Source organism: Carassius auratus, chromosome 27 (assembly GCF_003368295.1).
Source record: "Carassius auratus strain Wakin chromosome 27, ASM336829v1, whole genome shotgun sequence".
NCBI classification, from domain to species: domain Eukaryota; kingdom Metazoa; phylum Chordata; class Actinopteri; order Cypriniformes; family Cyprinidae; genus Carassius; species Carassius auratus.
This window is the reverse complement of record NC_039269.1, coordinates 17,193,443-17,213,186: the sequence shown is the minus strand read 5'-3', so window position 1 is coordinate 17,213,186 and position 19,744 is coordinate 17,193,443. Positions and strand designations below refer to the sequence as shown.

Genomic DNA, 19,744 nt, shown 5'->3' with positions numbered 1-19,744 from the left:
AGTATCCGCATCCTATACGATATTCATGAAGAGTCACATAATGAAACGTTTGTATGATTACATCCAAAGAGACATTATACCGGGAGGTGAAAATAGCACGATACACGGGCCTAACCCTTAAAATAACCCTTAGATTAATCCACACACAGATCTCATGAGCTAGAGCCACTGAAGAAGAGAATCTGCCTGGTGGTAATTGATGACAGAGGCATACGGGTGAGTCAGACACAGGCCAGTGTTTTGACTGAAGTGGATTAGGGAGTACACTACCTAATTACAGTAATATGATTACACAACGACAGCTGGACCACTGCCACCATCCTGCAGCCCGATCCCACCCACGGTGCGGCTCAGAGCACCTTAAACTCTCTTAAAGTGACAGTTCACCCAAAAATTCTCATTTTGATTATGCATTCAGATGCTGATGATTTCTGAGTACATGGAGAACAAACACAAGTGAGAACAAACTAAGGAAAATGTAAAAGCACGCTTAACTGATCTTTTCTCGAATGGTCTTTTGTTCTCCCTGCCGAAAAATGTCTTTGAGTAGACCTTTGGGATATTGGAGCGGACGTCCCATCAGGAAGCCCTCCTTGTAAGTGGTCTTTTCATGCTGAGGGTCCTTCCGTTAACATTGACAGCATCTGCTGCGCTCGTGGCTTAACAATTCATTAAAACAGACGGACCTGTTGCATCAGATGACACATTACTGTGACATTGAATCCAAGATCATATATGTAGGTGTAAGACAGGACTCTTATGGTGTTCTTCCTCTAGTAAAATCTAGATGTTGGGTCACCATATGGATTTACAGCGTCTCAGAAGTTACTGCTGCCATCTGCAGATTCAAGGCTGCTCTTATTCATGTCATCAGTTCTCCAATGAGAATCAGTATAAGCATAAAACACTACAGGGAAACAATAGAAGACGTCAGAATGTGAGCTATAGCTGTGGGGTCACAGCAGAGATAAGTCCAAAAACATACTTCCCATAAGAGGATGTAAGGGTGAGCTAAAATACACCAAATTCCACAGTGCTAGTGCGCTCAAATCTGACTGACTCACAGAGCAAACATTACAATGGCATTAGTTTCCAGTATAATTTTTCCAATTCAGTTGCACCATTATTTAATGTTGTGAGATTCAGAAAGAATCTCAGAGGAGGGCAAACATTCCAAATTCTTCTTCCAAGTCTCAAATTCTTCCAACCATTTAAGGTCAGAAAGCTTCCACATGCGAAGGGAGTGCCCTGGATATAAACGCTGTATTTGTGTATGAATGTTTCTGGATCACTGATAAAAGAAATGCAGGCAATGTCTCCAAATGTCTCTTGAATGGGGAAAAATGCTATTGTTATTATTATAAATTTAATCAGTAGTAATCTATTACTAATTGTAATTCCTTTTAAAATTAAAGCTTGATTTTTGTTATTAAAATGTATAATAATACAAATGTAAAATAACACATTTATTTAGGTTTATCTTATTGTTACATAGGGTAGGTGAGGGTGAGTAATTAATAACACAATTTGTATTTTTGGGTGAACTATCCCTTTAGGTACAAGGTCCAGAAGTTTTCTAAATCCTATATAAATGTATTTATCTTAAAAAAAAGTCATAATATATAATCTCAAACTAGCATTTACATATTCTTTTGTCTCTTTGTGCTTGTTTTAACTAACTTGTTGTGAAGTCAGAATCCAGGCAGCAGTGGGAAATCTAATGAACATATGGTGTTTGGTCTACATTACAGTGGCCATACGGTGAAGTAGTGCTCTGGAATTATGGGTCGCACATGCAGAGTTATTGGCAGGAAGTCATCAGAAGTTGCTCTTCTCACAGAAAAAGAGAGGAATGAGTAAATAGACAAGAATATGGCCCCACACCAGCCCCCTGGGAAAAGTGTCCGAGATCATCAGGAAAGCCATTAAAAAAACAGTGTGCTTCCGATGAGTAGAAAGGACGGCAGTGGGAAGAATCACACACTCCGCAGTGGGGAAAGTATGCGCTCGCTGATGACACACGCTGAGCAGCCAGACAAACAGGAGGAAACTGGGTGCGTGCCGTCGAGTGAGAAAAAAAAACACGGCGGAGGTCACACATACAGAGCAGATAGGATGGTAATACAAACTGGGAGGGGTGTCCCGTGCAGATGGCGCACGTTCCCACTGGGGCCGCGATCAAATACTTTGTAAGAGCTGGAAATGTGTTGCTCATACTTCTGTAGAACGAACTCCCACTTCCTGGGCTGGATGATGTGGGAAGCTCATTCTCCTGACTAATCCACCAGTCAGCTGACCATCCAATGGACAGCCTGGAATTTCTGAACATTCTGGTTTTGGTTTTCTGGGGGAGAGTTGAAGAGATGCTAACTTACAGCAGGGCTAAATTTCAACCACATGTTTGTTTATTTCCAGCAAAAGAACAGGAATACAGCCTTGAATGGACTTTATACGATGACGCGCTGGAGTAGACGCTGTCAGGGGATATGAATAATCCTCAACTCTGTTAAATGAAAGGATGTGGGTTTAGAACTAATTATTTTGTACGTAGTAAAGTTGTGAGAGTACATGGTGATTTCAATGGCCTGTTTCAAAGAAGCCCTTCCTGTAAGAGCTGTCATCCATTCATAGTCCTCTTGGTTAAAATAGCTTTATTCAGTTCAAAAGAGTCATGTTAATAAAAATCACAGTAAATTATGTTATTTAAAAAAAAAAAGAAAAAAAAAAAAGCAATACATTATTTGTGGTCCTCTGCCTGGGCACTCAGTAAACTGTAGAAAACACGGGAAGGGAATGAACGAAGCTCATCTTTGTTGGACGCCACACAACAAAGAAGCATCTTTGAAATCTAAAGGCCACACGCTACTAAGTCAAACAGGATAAGATGTCAAAAAACAAAACTACAACAGTAAAAACAGACTGACAACAGTAGCTGCCACATGATACATGGCTAGTCTCATTGTATTACTAAAACTGCTGAAGCGTCTCGTCCAATGTATTCGAGAGGAAATACTTTTGGCAGACACGGTCAAGCTTGTAACATGTTTTTGATTTGCTTGGAGGTAGTCTCATCGTTCAAATGTTTTGTTGTGTACCTGTGAGAGTCAAGAGAGAATGTTGAATACATACTGCAAGGGTTTCTGGCAGAATCAAAGTCTTATATGGATTTCTATCAATACTGTAAGAGTCCAGTAAAGCTCACAGACCTGAGGGCATTGAGAAGCCCCTCCACACTGTTGGGCGGCTGAAACCGCAGAACCTTAATACATCCTTTCATCTGTTTCATACAAAGACAGACCAGAATATTACATCATTTTATTTTTTATTAGGTTTTGTATTTGCTTTGTACTAAGACACAATAGCAAATTAATTTAGTGTTAAAAATTATTCTGCATTTATTTCAACAATGTGTTCAATTGAACCCTAATTAAACTATAAATATAAAATCAGTTTAAAATATTGCATCGGCTAAACAGCATATTAATGTAATTCAATTAAAGGGATACGTTTCAATAAAACAACTTTAACTAAAAGGATAAGAAAGCAGAATAAGGCATACATCGATTTTGGAGGATTTTACGAAAGCTCCAGCTGGATGGACATAGTCGTATAAGATGATCACCCCCACCATCACACGCAGACAGAATAACACTGTGTCCTCACTGGCAAAACGAGTGCGGTACTCCCTGATCAATACACACACACACACACACACACACACACGGGGTGAATTACAAAGCTACAGCCTGCTACAGAAGAAACAAGAGGCCAGTGATTAAACACAAACATGTAACTTACGGTGTCTCTAACATGACTTTACACACGCTTGCCATCGTACTCAGACAATCTGTTGTGTTCTCTACGGGCAGTTCTGCATGCTGATCAGAGAGAGAGAGAGAGCAAAATGTGTTATTTACAATGGTTTGGAATGAGAAAACAGTGTTTTGGAAGTGAAACAAAAGAGAAAGATTTTTATATAGATGAGTTGCCAATGTATTTTCTGAGACTAATTAGGTAGAATTTATTCGTGAGCATCTGGACATCATTTATTTAACACCCATGTGAGTGGTTTGAGTTGTGATAGCACTGCTATAATCAAAATACAGCAGAATTTAACAACCACCTACCTTTGATACAAATTTAGTTGTGGCATCACTTAAGGTTTTCAGCATGGGCGTGGCATTGGCGTAGAAGAGAGACATGCGATTGGCCAGTTCGTTGTCAACCTCATTATGCTCTTCTGCCTGTAGAAAGAACACGCATGTTTTTTTTCTTCTTCAGTATCTAAATGTGAAAAAAATCCATACTTTTGAAGGCTTAGACTAAAGGGGTGAGTTAAGGCGTTGGGCTTTTTGGAGGTTACAGATGCACTTTTCCTTGGTCAGCTTTACTTAAGTAGTTAATCATGGAAATGGATGTAGAAAAATTGGGCATTCTGGTGCGCTGAAAATGCATTTTAGCTGACTTGAAACATTTCATTCATTACTCTATGCTAAAAAACGAATGTAAATCCTGCTTTAATCCACAGACTGCAGACATGTCCAGAATTCCTAATACGTGCTCTTCCACAGCCGAGCTTATGTTTCATGAGATGAAAGCGGCTGTCGTAATTATTCCTCACGGATAGTGCTTTTAATTGGCGAGGCAAGGTCAACGATCCTCGGTGTCAACCCCTGCTGAGCCGCTCCCTGATGATGCAGCACACGCTAATGAGCCTGAAGTCGTTAGCACGCGTTACAGACTCGACGTCAACCGAACGCACTACAGCTCTGTGTCAGCTAAAAGATAAAAGTGGGAGGGAGACGTACAAAATAAATAGCAGGAAAAGATGGAGAGGATGAATGGGTGCGATATCTCATGTTTCCCTGACTCAGGATCTCGTGCTGCTCTGCCACCTAATGATCCACACCATTAGAGAACCGAAGAGCTCGCATTAACCCCTTTGACACGGGGGAACGGGGTATTACTAAAGCATAGGCTATCTGATGATGAGCCACATTTCCATACGGAGCAGGTTTACTCACTGTTTGGTTGGTGATACGCATGCGGCTCAGGGTCCTTCTGTAATAGCTGAAGTCATTCTGGATGGCCGGGTTGGTCATCTGGAAGACAGAGAGGTGAGCATTTAAATGCAGAACTGGAAGCTGAAAATTGCATTTCTGCTGAATATGGGAATGGAAAACATGTAAACACGGCATTCATGCATTTTTCATTTTAGTTGGAATGTATGAATTTGAGTGAGCAGCTAGAAAATGAAAAGAGCATATGGCCATTTCATCCACCGCTGGGTTTTGTGACAGACTTCATGAGTGCAGTTATCTAGACAATAACAGATTCTGTATGGCACCTTTGAAAGCAAGTGCACTTAGTTTTCCATTAATTTGACTAATTGGTGGCAACTGGACTTTGTGTTCCATTAGTTCAGCAAATTAGCTGAATCGCTACAAAGCTAATTAAGTTAACTAATACGATACAAAATGGCTTACCAATAAATTCTATCATATCACATGCTCTATAGCAATTGCATTATGTGTGATACAGTGGCTGCTATCAGTTTCAGAACCAAGCAGCTTCACTGTAGGATAAGCTTTAACATTTTTTAAGTTGTCATGAAATGAAAATTCACCCAATCTATTTTCTAATTGCATGTTATAGATGTACATAATGAAAACGGTCATCTATTAGTGAATTTTTTGCTGTTTTTAAACAAAATTATATCACTTAGCCTAGATGTAATTTTTGGTTATGCGTGGCTGGGGGAAATCAGTGTAAAAATTTATTAAATGTTCATTTTTAGCTTTTTCTGAGTCCAAAATCAGTGCATAATGTGTGCTGCAATGCAGCATGTTTCTTAAAGGATTTCATAAAATAAATATACAGTAACAGATAAGTTTAGTCTTGTAATGTCCAGTGTTTATATTCTATAAGCTACAGAATATGGAGAATCAACTTATAATAATATTCTGGAATAGTGAGAATAAATGTGTTAATAATGTATGATTCTACTTTAAATCATAATGTAAAAGGATATAATTGGATCTGAAAACTGTTATTATTACAGTAGCTATGTTTCAATCCAAAACTGTGAATTTCATTTTTGCGCAAAATTGGAATATTGGATAAAACATTTGCGAATAAAGCATGAATTGAGAATTCCATCCAGCAAGACGAAGAGAACAAAATCATCACTTCATGACGAACTGGCAACAAATATGACTAAGAACAAGGTAATTTGCTGCAATAGGAGAAGCCACTGTGGATCTTTTTCCATATTTAATAAATTACATAGCCTCAGAGCGCTCAGACATAACGTAATAAACACGTTCATGCTTTATCTCATTATTAGAGGCGGATGCCTTCTGTTTGGGAGCGCAGTTCTGGACGCTTGTTATACCAAACCACTTTGACAACAGACCAAAACAACATTTCAGATGCTGTGTAATGAGAACAGTCTGCTGGTTAGTACAGTTACGCCGTCCCATTGTCCAAAGTTACATGACTTTTTTATGCACATTTAGGAAAACATGTTCCCATGATAGAGTCTACACACATTTTTTTTTTTTTTCAGAATTTTTGTAATAAAAAAGAAAAATGTTTTTGCAAATTTTTTTGTGTGATATCCCAAAAATGTGCATAAAAATAGGTAGACGGAAAGTGTATTTATACCTTCCTCTGCGGTTTAAAAAGAAATTGCATAACCACTGCCAGTATGAATATAATTTCCAGATTTTTAATGGCCAGATGAGTTAATTACAGATTTTTGGAGGTCTGAGATTACAGACAGGATGCGGGAGTCCCACTAACAACACTTCTGCTCCACATCCTCTCATTCTGCCTAATTGTTGATTTTGCCGATCTTGAAGCAGAAAGATTAGACATGTGCAGAATGGGTGCGACCTGAGGTTGCCTGGTTACCTTCAGCTCATCGAAGAGCAGCGTGAAATGCAAAATCTCAGCGAACTGCCGTGCCAGCGCCTGCTCCTGCTCCAGATGTTGAGTTGGGCTGCAGCGCGAGCTGGTGAGAAACTCCAACAGGCCCTGCAGAGCGTCTTCTACACAACACACAGAAGAAACTGGGGATAATAATGGGTTCGGGTCGCTCTTTTATCACAAATAAGGCAGAGTGGGTGCTTGAGGAACACAGCTGTGTGTTTGACAGAGATGTTTCACCAGAGCCTCTTCTCCAGAGAGCGCTGCCATTGGCTGGTGTTGATGTGTGATTAAGGGCCATGTCATGTTTAATTAGGTCATGACCTATTTCTCAACATCAAGCCCTTCATCTGAATGACTCAAACCCACAGACTTACCAAGCGCAGACAGAGAGCATGAAAAGTAAATACAACCACATTTTTCACAGAGCAAATCACAGACAAGATTATAAGAGAGAAAATATTTCTGCAAAGACAGCAGAGAGCAGAACAAATGCGTTAACATGGCATTTCACATTGCTGCACCAAGTACAGTATCAATCTTTGGATTTTACTGGATGATAATGTAATATTAGAATTTTCCATATGCTTTCTACAGTAGCATCCACGCCACATGTACTCAGCTGTCAGATTTTTATGTTTTATCAATATTCATGTCAAACTCAGAAGCTTGCCACTGTCAGAATCATGCTACATCAGTTGAGCTACATGTGTAGAGTACAGCTAACATACGCTACCATTAGTTTGGGGTCAGTAAGATTTTTTTTTGTTTTTTTTTTAAAGACATTACAATTTTATTCAGCTAAAATGCATTAAATTCATCAAAAGTGACCGTAAACTTTTGACTTTGACAGTGACATTTTTAATGTTGCGAAATTGTAATTTCAAATAAATACTGTTTTAAGGATGTACAGTATCAGGTATTTTCAACACTGCTAATAATTGATATGAAAATCAGCATATTAGAATGACTTCAGAAGGATCATGTGACACTGAATAATGACTGCTGAAAAAAGTCATTTTTAAACTGTAATAGTTTTTCACAATATTACTGTTTTTATTGTATTTTTGATGAAAACGTGCTTTGTTGAGTATAAGAGACTTCTTTTAAAAAAGACAAAATGATAAGATAAAATCTTACAGACTCCAAACTTCTGAATGGTACTGTCTGTTCCAGAAAATGTAATGATTTTGAGGATAATTAATTTATCATTAAGGTAAAGTAAATCTGGGCTGTGTGCTGTTTTTGCTGGATGTGGTGAATGAAACTGGCCTTGCCCAGAGAGCATGCTAATCCAATTATGACGCACTGCTGCTCGGTTTATGGCTTGTTCCCTAGGAGCACGCACTGAATCAGAACAGAAATACAACTTCCATACAACGAGATTTAACTTTAGGCTTGAGTTCTTATATTTTTTACATCTCTGAAAATCAAAACACAGTCCAGAGCAGATGCTAATACTACAGTATATGGTAAATGGGTCAGTGTATATCATATAGCCATATATCCCTGTGAGGAAATGTGGGAGAGTAGATCATTAAAAATGTCCTCTCATTCATCACCTATGCCATGCATGTTATTATTCATAGTGTTGTGTGCTATGGACATTAAAGCGAAAGAGAAAAACAACATACCCAGTTTTAGTGAGAACTCATAAAACTTCTTTAGTTTGCCGACCAGTGGGACCACAGCGGCCCACGCGCTCTCTTGCACATGCTCATCATTGGGATGCTGTATGGCCTGAGGAGACAACATGCACATGCTTAAACACAACATTATTTACAAACAGAAATAATGAGAGCTTGTCATGCAAAGTAACATCAAGCCCAGGCTGATGTGTGAAGACCCTGAAGTGCATCATGGATGTACTCGCCTGCCTGATGGCTTCACCTGCTCCGCTATATCCCTGCAGATCCTGTAACACACTCATAGCCTCGGTCAGCACCTCATTGACCTCCTCCCAAACTCTCCTCTCAGCTTCTGTGGGCTTGGCATCTGCAGAGGAGAAATCAGCTCAGTCTTAGATGTGCTGCTGCATTTCAGGTCTTTGCTTGGATTTGAGGTGGAGTGTTATTGCTTAAATATTTGTATCCATATAGTTACATTTTTGGTTATACATTATTTTTGAAATTATGCTTTTTTTTATATATATATATATATATATATATATATATATTAGAAGAACTGCCATTTCAACCATTGCCACTAATTAGATGCAAGTTAAATACAATAAAAACATTGAGTTATAAATAATAAAAGCTTATTAAATAATAACAATAATCATTATTATTATTATTATTGCTATTATCATTATAAAAATAAATACTATTGATTAATTATATATGGTTATAGTCATTAAAAGTTATAAGTTATATTAGTCATACTCAAAATTATCAATGTGATTTATAAAACATTAAAATATAATAATAGTAAAAACATTTATTTGACATTCTAATATATATTATGATAATTATTATTTATAAAATAAATATTACTTTATTTATTAATATTACTAAATTGTATTAGTATAATATTATAATCATAATACTAATTATTTACTGCATAAGTAATATTATTGTTATTTATATTATTTTATTTATATTAACATTAATTTTATTTATAATAAATATGATTATTATGATCAATACAACAGCAACTGGTAACAGTAATTATAATGATGATAATATTATTAATTATATATGCAGTAATAAGTAATATTTGACAGTAATTAATCATATTATTATAATATTATATACTATATAATTTAATATAGTTTCTCTTAGCCCACAACATCAGATAATACAGGTAGTGATTGTTTATTAACTTACTTTCAAAGTCCAGGAAAAAGTTCCCTCCGTTGTTGTCAATGTCTCGTGTGAGAACCTTGATCAGATTCCCCATCCCGATCTGTCAAGAGACCTAAAACACAAAATAAAAAGATAAAGAGATGCAAACTACTTTATGAATGATGATTTTTGCATGCGATTTGCCACACTCTGAAAGTCAGTGAAGGTGTAAACACCATTTGGTTTGCCCATACAAGAACACATTCAGGTTGACTCAGTTCGCATCAAGAACTGTGACACCTGTGCTCACGACAGCAACATCTGGCCACACGTATGAGCGTGGCAGACAACATCTGCTCGGGGCAGTGCCGAAAATCAGGGGAGACCCGCATGCTGCAGCATTAGCCTCCTGAACACGCAGCCAGTTTGCCTGCAGGAGAAAGCACACATGCTGCTGAGAATGCAGTAGGACTGCAGCAACCAGGATCATGTCGCCCTCTAGCAGTCAAAGACTTACAGTTCAAACCTGACACTCCCTTTTGGCTGAGGGCTAAATCGTTGTAAGAATCATATGTTCCTTGAAAAGAGCACTCGCTCATTCTTATTCATCAGCTCAGAGCTCAGAGCTCCCACAGAGAGTCACTACCTACAACAGATTAAATAACATCACAAAAATCCTCAAGAGAACAGACGGACCCCAGAGTTAAACAGCATGACAGCACACTCAAAGCCCAAGGTCAGGCTTTTGTGTTCAAGCTGAAGAGAAACATTCTTCCTTCCTTTGAAGGACTTTGTTTCTCCTCTAAACGAACAGCCTTGAAAGTAGGTAAATGTGCCTCTACAGTGTCTCACTGACCTACAGTTCATCCTGCAGTGAGCGGGGGTGTTCTCTTTATATTTGGGCGTACTCAAGTTCTCATGGCATTCAGGATTTAAGAACCGAGGGGACTAAATAAGCACTGCTGTCTTGATCTGTCTTAAGCCCCCTGTCAGCTTTACACCCCTCAGATTCGGGGGGATGGTACCCTAAAATGAGGCTGCTCATTTGACTTCAGCATACACACCCTGCAATCTTATTGGCTAAGGCGTGAGATGGATCATTCCGCTGTTTCCATGGATATTTTTCAACCCAAAATGTGCCGGCAGCCAATAGGAGCGGAGCACAGGAGTACTAGACAGGACTTAAAAGAACTTGAATAAATTAATCATGAGTGCGGCACAAGGAAAAGAGATGTGGGACTCAAAAACTCATTTAAAATTTAAACTCAAAAGCGTTTGACAGGGTAAACCTCACAAGCTTTCTTGAATGTTTACAAATCTCATTTTATCTCCAGCTCTACAAAATATACATTCAAATTATAGAAAGACAAATTATTAAAGCAAAAAGTAACTCAAGGTCAAGTATCAAGTGATTTTAAGGATGTTTGTTTAAGGCAGATGCAAAGCTTTTAAATATTATCAAATACAATTAATAAATTAAATTGGTAAGACTAACACCGTGATGATAATGACATTATAAATGATAAACGGTTATGAATATTATATGAAGCAAATAAGTTGTAGTTAATAGGAAGCCAACACAGAGAACTGGACCTTAAAATAAAGTGTGACCAATCAATTTGATATTTTTTTAAAGACATAAATAAATGCATGTATTCATCATTCTAAAACTAATATTTAATAAATTAATAAATATAATACTATTGATTTATTATGTATTACAAAACCTGTTCTTATTTTTGCTTGATACATTATAAATATATAATAAATAATAAACAAATTTTATAAATGAAATCTCACTGTAACCATAACTTATTTTGATGATAAAAAATTAATTGCAGTGTTCATAAAGACTAAAGGACTGTAACTGTTCATGAGGCAAATAGTACAAAGAGAAGAAAATGTCCAAAAAAAAAAAAGCATACTTCTAAATGTAAGATAGGAAATGATCTCAGTGAGCATGACTGAAGCCCGGTTACTATTAGCAGAATGTGTCCTCATCTGATCTGTTAATAACTGGTGCTGTTTTAGATGCTGGGTGTGAATGCAGAGGGCCGTTTCCTCCCCACTGCAGTACTTGTGCACCAGCGTTTGACAGCATGTGCCTGCACGTGCTTTCGCCTCCACTACTACTACTACCACCCAACCAGAGAAGAACACAACTCCACCCTTTTCCGCTTCAGACGACAGAGTCACGTGGCTGTAGGCTCTACTCTGCAGTGAGGCGGTCTGCGGCAGCGCTCCTCCTGACCCAGATTCCAGCGATGCCACGTCACCACGGGTTAACATTAACCCCAGAACAGCAAGACATGGACAGATTTGTGCAGGTTCCCCCAGGCTAATCATCACACACACACACACACACACACACACAGCCATGTCTCTTTCATTAAAAATGAAATTAATCAAGCAAACACTTATTGTGATGATAATAAATGTAATACATATTTATATATGATTACATATATTATAATAATATTGATTATATAAATATAGTAAAAACATTACTCATTTGTTGTTAATTTTAACAAGATTAAGAAATAAAAAAGGCTATTATTTTTACTACACATATACATTTCAATAACACAAATACTGAAATGGCAATAAATGATGAATTATGTTTTCTTAAGATTTCTAGTATCAACTAATACATATATTATTATATATACTAATATATATATATATATATATATATATATATATATATATATATATATATATATATATATATATATACGTTACATAGAAATATAACGTTAATTTAACACAAATATCTTTCTTTCTTTCTTTCTTTTCTTTTAAACGCCATACCAGCTTCTAAGGCTATATTCATGGCGAGAATAAGATACAACCAATCAAAGGAAGGCTATAAAAGATGTTTTACATTTATTTCCTCTAGAAATCTTAGGACCATGTTCGGATTCACTTGATTAAAAATATTTCCAAAAGTATCAACGGAATAAAAAAGGTTTCTCACAGGGGCAGATGTAATACAATCTAGAAGGATATGTTTAATGGACAATGAATTCTGACAAAATGAACATTTTGGAGGATTTTCTCCTAAGAGTAAAAATTTATGTGTAATTTTTGAATGTCCTATTCTACATCGTGTATAGATGACTTGATTCCAACGATTCTCAAAACAGAGGTTAAGTTTTTTCTTCACATCAGGATTTATTTCATGCAACTTATTATTTAGACATTGATCCCATTCTGATTGCCATTTATTTCTGATGTATTCATTTATCGTTTGTTTTAAGTCTGTAAAAGGTATAAAACTATTTACTAATTCTGCGGATAGTGCTTCTTTTGCTGCACTGTCTGCTTTCTCATTTCCAGCAATTCCTGAGTGTCCAGGTACCCAGCAAAAGTAGATGCTAAAAGCCTTTGATTTGAGCATTGATAATTTAACGAAGATCTTGACTACTGTTGGATGATCAGTTTTCAAACTTTCCAGTGAATCCAGGCATGATTTTGAGTCAGTCATTATTAAGAATTTCTTTTGTGAGGAAGTTTCAATAAATTTTAATCACAAATATCTTGAATGTAGTTAATAATGTTAAGAAAAGCACTCTCACTCTGATTTTACTAAATTAAATGTCAACCCAAATCAGAGCTTGATTTTCTACCATCAGGATTCGGGAGGGAAAGCGAGAGACAGACACAAGTATGTGGGCCGGCCAGCTGTGACAGGGCAGAGGAGCTTCAGGCATGAGTCGGACAGACAGAGCGCTCACTACTTCCTGCACCGCATGACAGAGATTCTGACATCTGCACCCTTCATTTAGACCCTATAAATACCCCAGGACAATTGCATTTAATCAGAAATACTGTTAAGAATGTGTCTGCTATGAAAGAATTGTTATGACAATATTTCTAGTGATCTTTCTGTGATTTCCCATACTGCTTCAGAGCAGACAATGTTACTCAGATCTGCAGTCTCTGATTAACCAACACAGCTGAACTTTACATAAACCTAAAAATGAACCCCACATCCCCACAAACTGTCACAAACTGTAATCCGCCCCTGCGTGACAATGGATGTGAGAGACACTGAATCCATCTGCCCACAAGCTAGAAGAGATGCACACGCAACATCCTTGCCATCTTCTCCCTAAAGCACACAGAGGTGTTAATGACCCAACACTGAAATTTACACTTCTAACCAGACTCGTGATGACCTTTAAATGTAAAGCTTAGAATGATCTTACACACGATACTTTAAAGATGATATGATACTTTTTAGATCAAGATACAATGTGTCAAGCTGACACGACCTTGAAAAAGCTACAGAAAAACGGTTTCATATCTACTTCATAACAGGAAGGTTACAGTATCTGTGTGCAGACACTGGGAACTGAAGGGTTTTATTGCCACCTGGTGGACATCAGATGCTAGGTTTTAACCCTTGCCTTCCCGACTTCAGATCAGAGTTGTGCACCATTCAGAATTCAGTTGAGAATGCACTGCAAATTCTACATTCATTCCTGAACTTCAGTTGAATTTGCAATCAATCAAGATGCAAACTGCAACTGATTGTAAGAAAGTAGAATTAACATAAAAATCGCAGTGCATTTCTTAGAGTTTGACATTTCAAAAGCAACATGTCAAAACTTTTAATGCTGGCCTAAAGCCTTGTCTTGAAAGAAGTTTAAAAAACCTTGAATTTTAAATGTTTATAGAACATAACGCTTTCAATTATTTTTTCACAGTTTCAAATAATTATTGTTGTAATTATCTATCACATCTTAACATTTAGTATTTTCTAGAGGTGCTCCGATCACAATCGGCCGATCGTTAATGCGCATCTCGTCAGTAAAGCCGGTTCTCTAATCAGCTGTTAATTCTATCAGGTGCGGGTTTTCACATAGAGCAGCTGTTACTACACAGAGCCGTTGTTAATAGAGAAGATGCGCAAATCCACTTCATTTTCAGCGTTTTTTGGCGCATCTTCTCCGTTAACAACGACTCTGTGTAGTAACAGCCGATCGTGATCGGAGCACCCCTAGTATTTTCCAGATTTAAATTTGTGAGATAACTTAATTGTAATATAAATTGTCACTTAATACAACTTAACATTTTAAGGTGTTTAACATAAAAAACTAACTTTTTTTTTTTTTTTTTTTTTGCATCTTTTTGGCATTATATGGACCATTTCAATGTTATTTTTATCAAATACATTTCATACAAATAAAAAAGCCATGGCTATAACCAAGCCCATCACAAACGAACAATAAATAAATAAATGATTTCAACATCTTTTAGTGCTTTACTGCCTTTTTAGGGCAGAGAATCAGATGCAGAAATACTAATGGTTGACACCTCTAGTTTACACCAAAAGCATCACCAAGTGCCATCTGGCTAACAGTTTAGAATTTCATGTGTTATTTTTTGCACTTACACTTTGAGCCCTCAGTTGCATGCCATAGTTCATCTAGATTTATAGATTGCATTTATCATTAAACCCAATGGGGACAGGCAATCCCTTGCCAACTCCAGGTCAGAAGGTTCGTGTTCAATGTTTGATACAGATATTCATCCTCTCTCCTCAGACCAGTCAGAAGATTTGCTTGCTATTCAGTTATGCTGTTTATGGGCCCAGTACTTCCTCCTGAACTAAGCGGAAGGCAAGTTTACTGCATGAAGTTGATTGCATGACGTCAATCTCAATGCAAGACTGGCGACCTTTATAACTTTTTTTTTTTTTTTTTTAACAAAATGCCTGTTTAACCCTTATTAATTTTTTTTTCTCCTTTTGAGTTTATTTTTTTATTTTGCCGGGGTGTTAATATTTTAACCTAATTTCCTTTAATACATTTATTTTACACTAGGTACACAAAATATTTCCTGTAAGGACCTTAAGGACTAAAATGTCCTTATAAAGAACCCTTTAAAACTGCCATTTTTAACATTCATTCAAAAATGTTCTTTGTTAAGAGGCTTTCATTCTGTTGGCAGGGCTTCAAAAATCAAAATAAAAAAATTAAGTAAAAAAAAGGAAAAAATACCAGACAGTGCCATTTTCTACAAAGTAATGTAAAGACTGATAGAGAGAAATGATACTGTACTGCCAATCACAAATCCCACCGTGTATCCCAGCGGAGCTTTGCTGGAATCTTATGGAAAAATTTGGTACTGCACCCAAATCAAAATCTTACTAAAAGCTCATTTTTTAAGATATCGACCTCAAATTTGGAACAAAACTTGTTAAGATTTATGGCTTTGACTTTCTAGCAATTTTTGTGTTCAACATGTTTTATCAAATATATATTTTATATAAATATATAAATCCTTTTCATAAACTTAAACCTTTATAACTTTTTTATTTAAATTTTTTGACTAAGAAAAATCTGTAAAGGTTTTTTTTTATTTATTTTTTTATCGACACAAGGGTTAAAAGCTATTTAAATGAATTATAAACACACATTTACACAGCAACTTATCAATTTTAAAGTGAAATGCGAAACAAAAGCATGATTTTGAAACCAACAGAAAACACTGTGCAAAAACCAAACTGAGCAAACCAACTTTTTAAAAATAAAAACCTTCTATAAAACACACCATCACGGGCTTGTTTCCTCTCTCACAAATGCATTCCTGCACTCACGAACATAACTTCTGCAATGCATGCTACCGAAATGCCGGATTCACTTCTCTATAGCTCTTCCAAAGAAAAAAAACAAGCCGCATGGAAGAATGTCACAGGCAGGAACACAAGAGAAACCTAATGTGAGCTGCAGCGTTCGGGCCTGTACAAACATGCTTCCTCTGGCATGACAGCACAGGTGTTTCTGTTCTCTCCTCTGCTTTTTTGCACAAGTACTGTAGAAAAAAAAACATGCTGTGTGTTCTTAGACAGAGTCTGAATACCCTTTTTGCACCACTTGACTTACTGTGTATTTTAAAGCAGAGATGCAAGTAAACTGCCCATATGAATGTACAGTATCTTGGGCAGTCCTCGAGCTAGCAGTAAAGAATAGTGCTCGAGAGTTTTTAAAGAGCATCTAACCACAATAAGGTGTCAACTTTCTGTCGATTTGTTTGACTGTGAAGACTGATAAAAGCGAGCCTGTCCTACCACAAAGCATAACCAGGAAGTTGAACCCACACTTAAAAGGGTTACCTCCTTCAAAACAACACTTCCCAAACTGAAAACAATATACAGTAGTATAAGCTCACTTTTCAAAATATTTATTCAGTCACCAATCTCAAAATGCACACACTCAATAATACCATAATAAAGTCTTCTTAAATGCTTTTTTGTTAAACATCTTTTATAAAGCTTCTACATGCATTCAAAATTTTTATATTTAAGACAATATAGACCTCTGCATAAAAATGTAGTTAAAAACCGTGTGAAGGGCGTACTGCTTCAGTTAGTCACACATGCCTTAAGGGCATGTAAAGAGCCACTAGACGAACCCTGCAGTACAGGAATGCTCCGCTTAACCCCGAAACACAATCACAACCTGACATCTCCCAGCACACAGCACACAACAGAGCAGATGCCATGGATCTGCATCTTCGAGCTGGGCAGGTGTTTTTACAATCTACTGTCAGGAAAAACAACTAAAACTGCTTTATATTTATTTGCGTCCATCAATATGAACTTTTGCATAATAATGACCATAATTACAATAAACACTACCATTTTTTTGTGATACATTCTCATTTTACATAGCACATAATTTAAGTTTAAATACATACATAAATACAATTAATACATATAAAATATCATCCTGATATATGAAGTGTAGTTTATAATTGGGGCAGTCGTGGCCTAATGGATAGAGAGTCGGACTTGGAAACCGAAGGTCACGGTGCTCTCCATTTAACCCATCCAAGTTCACGAACTTCATGGTGTGTTTGTATGTTTGATCAATACTCACTGCTGTATGTGTGTGTGTGTGTGTGTGTGTGTGTGTGTGCACTTGGATGGGTTAAATGCAGAGCACAAATTTCCTTTGTGCTTTCCTTCCTTAATAAAGTCTTGTAAATTACACAAAAATAGTAATATCCACCATAAGCTAGTCTGCAGAGTCAACATGTGCACGTCTTGGTGTTTTACTGCTGACCACTGGTCTGGAGGTCATAATGAAGGATGCCGTGACAATATTTATAGTTCATGCTTTAATTAAAACCTGTGGCCTTGCACACAACAGACAGTCCTGCAGTCCTGCGGAGGAGGACAATGACATGATATAAATGAGCTAATGAACAACAAACAAAAAAGTTATTTGCTTGCATGCAGATTGTAGTTTCATATAGGCTGTGGATTTCTATGGTTACCATGACCATGCAAACAAGTAAATATAAAGGAATTTAAAATTAGACTCCGAAAATAAGAATTACTTCATGCAAACATCATGGAATTCTTAAGTCATAAACATATTTATAAAATATATATATATATATATATATATATATTATAGTTATGATCAGTTCTATAATAAAGAGACTGCCCACTATTTTTCCCAATTAAACTTTTTTAATACTATGTGTTTCTTACTTGAGAGAGAACACACTTTAGTATTTTATGCAAACACCACATTAAATACACAAGTTACCAAATATTCATAAAAAAGAAGAGGGTTTCAAATTATTATTGGCCTATTACTCCATTATTTCATAGAGATTGTGAGGAGTAAACTTCAAACAATCGATTAAAACGGTTCACAAAGTGGTCTGCAAGTTTCATTAGTGAATCAGCCTGAATCAAAAGCCACAAAATAAATTAATAAATTAATTAAATAAAAATCGAAATCTTAAATAACTAGAAAAGGCATGTAAAGTTACGAAAATAAAATGGCCTAAGAGGGATAACCCTGCGGTTACTTCAAATTAACCGCTCAGTTGTGTCATGAACATTTTAAATGTTAAAATGATTAATATTTATTTAAATAAACAGCCATTAGACATGTCAAAATAAATGGTTATTTACATCGAATAATCTAGATTTGAACCTGTAGCTGTATGATGATGCGAAAATGTAGGAACTTGCTGTGCTATGAAATGCGTGTTTTGAATAAACAAAATCAGGAAGTGGCATGATCTATTTGAACACAGAGGAAGTCTGAAAACTCGCACCATTGCTTTTGTTCATGAGAATAGTCTCGGTTTTTATAATCAAATTCACTTTTTTTTCTGCTCAGCAGCAGAAAAACAGGCTACCCATAAGACAAGTGTATGCATAAACAAACATATAACGCCAAAACTATGTATCTGTAATCACCGTCCATTACAATGACAACAAACATCCAAGTCAAGTGAAATGTGATCAAACGCCTTGTTTTCATACAAACGTTGTGAAGTAAAGATTAATTATTATCTATTTAAAATCCTTAAACTTGAATATAATTTATCACTGAGCTTTCTTTTAGTTTAGTTTCAGTCGTTTTACACTCAAGTCGTCTTTATAGTCTCTCCTCACCTGCATGCTTAAGGAAACAAACATACTCTCGCGCCAGGTGTCAGGTTGCTTATTTGAATGGTATTTTATCTTAATCCATGATTCTTACCTTAATTTCCAGTTAATTGAGTGAAAAGTAAATATAGGGAAACGCTGAAGTACACCCTGCTCAGCGGATCATTGTGAAGTGTGTCTACATTTTCCGGATTGGCCAATCAGAAGTGTTGCGTTTGACGCGCAGGTTGAGCTCGACTCGACCGGGGGAGTGTTGAACAAGCTCTGCCTACATCTATAAAAGGAACTGATTTCGAGAAAGGAAGCCGACTAGTTTTACTATGCATGTTAGCGTTCTCTATCTGTTTTGGATGACTTCGCTTTCACTTATGTTTTTGAGCTCAGGTATGCTAATTGCACGCTGAAAAGCGCAAACAACGCTAACTTTATCACCGAAGCAACGTTTGTGGAATTAAAATATGCATAGGCTAGTTCTTTTGCACGGTAGTGGAGCTGATACAACAGGTGAAGTTGTGCTTTATGGGTCATTCTCAATTTCTAAGCTCGGTGACTAACCTTACTTTCTGACATGGTGACTTAAAAAAAGAAGATTTTAAATATTTGA

General features: G+C 36.6%; 1 protein-coding gene across 2 annotated transcripts; it reads right to left on the bottom strand.

Annotated features, from left to right (window-relative positions):
* Nucleotides 1-2,383: 2,383 nt before the first annotated feature.
* LOC113045697 (protein FAM49B-like) lies at nt 2,384-19,390 on the bottom strand. 2 transcript variants are annotated; one of them, XM_026206283.1, is made up of 11 exons: nt 19,235-19,390; nt 9,759-9,849; nt 8,804-8,925; nt 8,565-8,670; nt 6,916-7,052; nt 5,025-5,102; nt 4,128-4,244; nt 3,799-3,878; nt 3,560-3,686; nt 3,207-3,277; nt 2,384-3,095 (listed from the first exon to the last, which is right to left on the bottom strand). In XM_026206283.1, exons 2-11 carry the CDS (start codon nt 9,829-9,831, stop codon nt 3,029-3,031), a joined length of 978 nt encoding a protein of 325 aa, XP_026062068.1. In that variant the 5' UTR covers nt 9,832-9,849; nt 19,235-19,390; the 3' UTR covers nt 2,384-3,028. The 2 variants fall into 2 exon arrangements, with proteins under 2 accessions (XP_026062068.1, XP_026062069.1); XM_026206284.1 differs by lacking the exon at nt 19,235-19,390 and adding an exon at nt 9,953-10,140.
* Nucleotides 19,391-19,744: the final 354 nt, after the last annotated feature.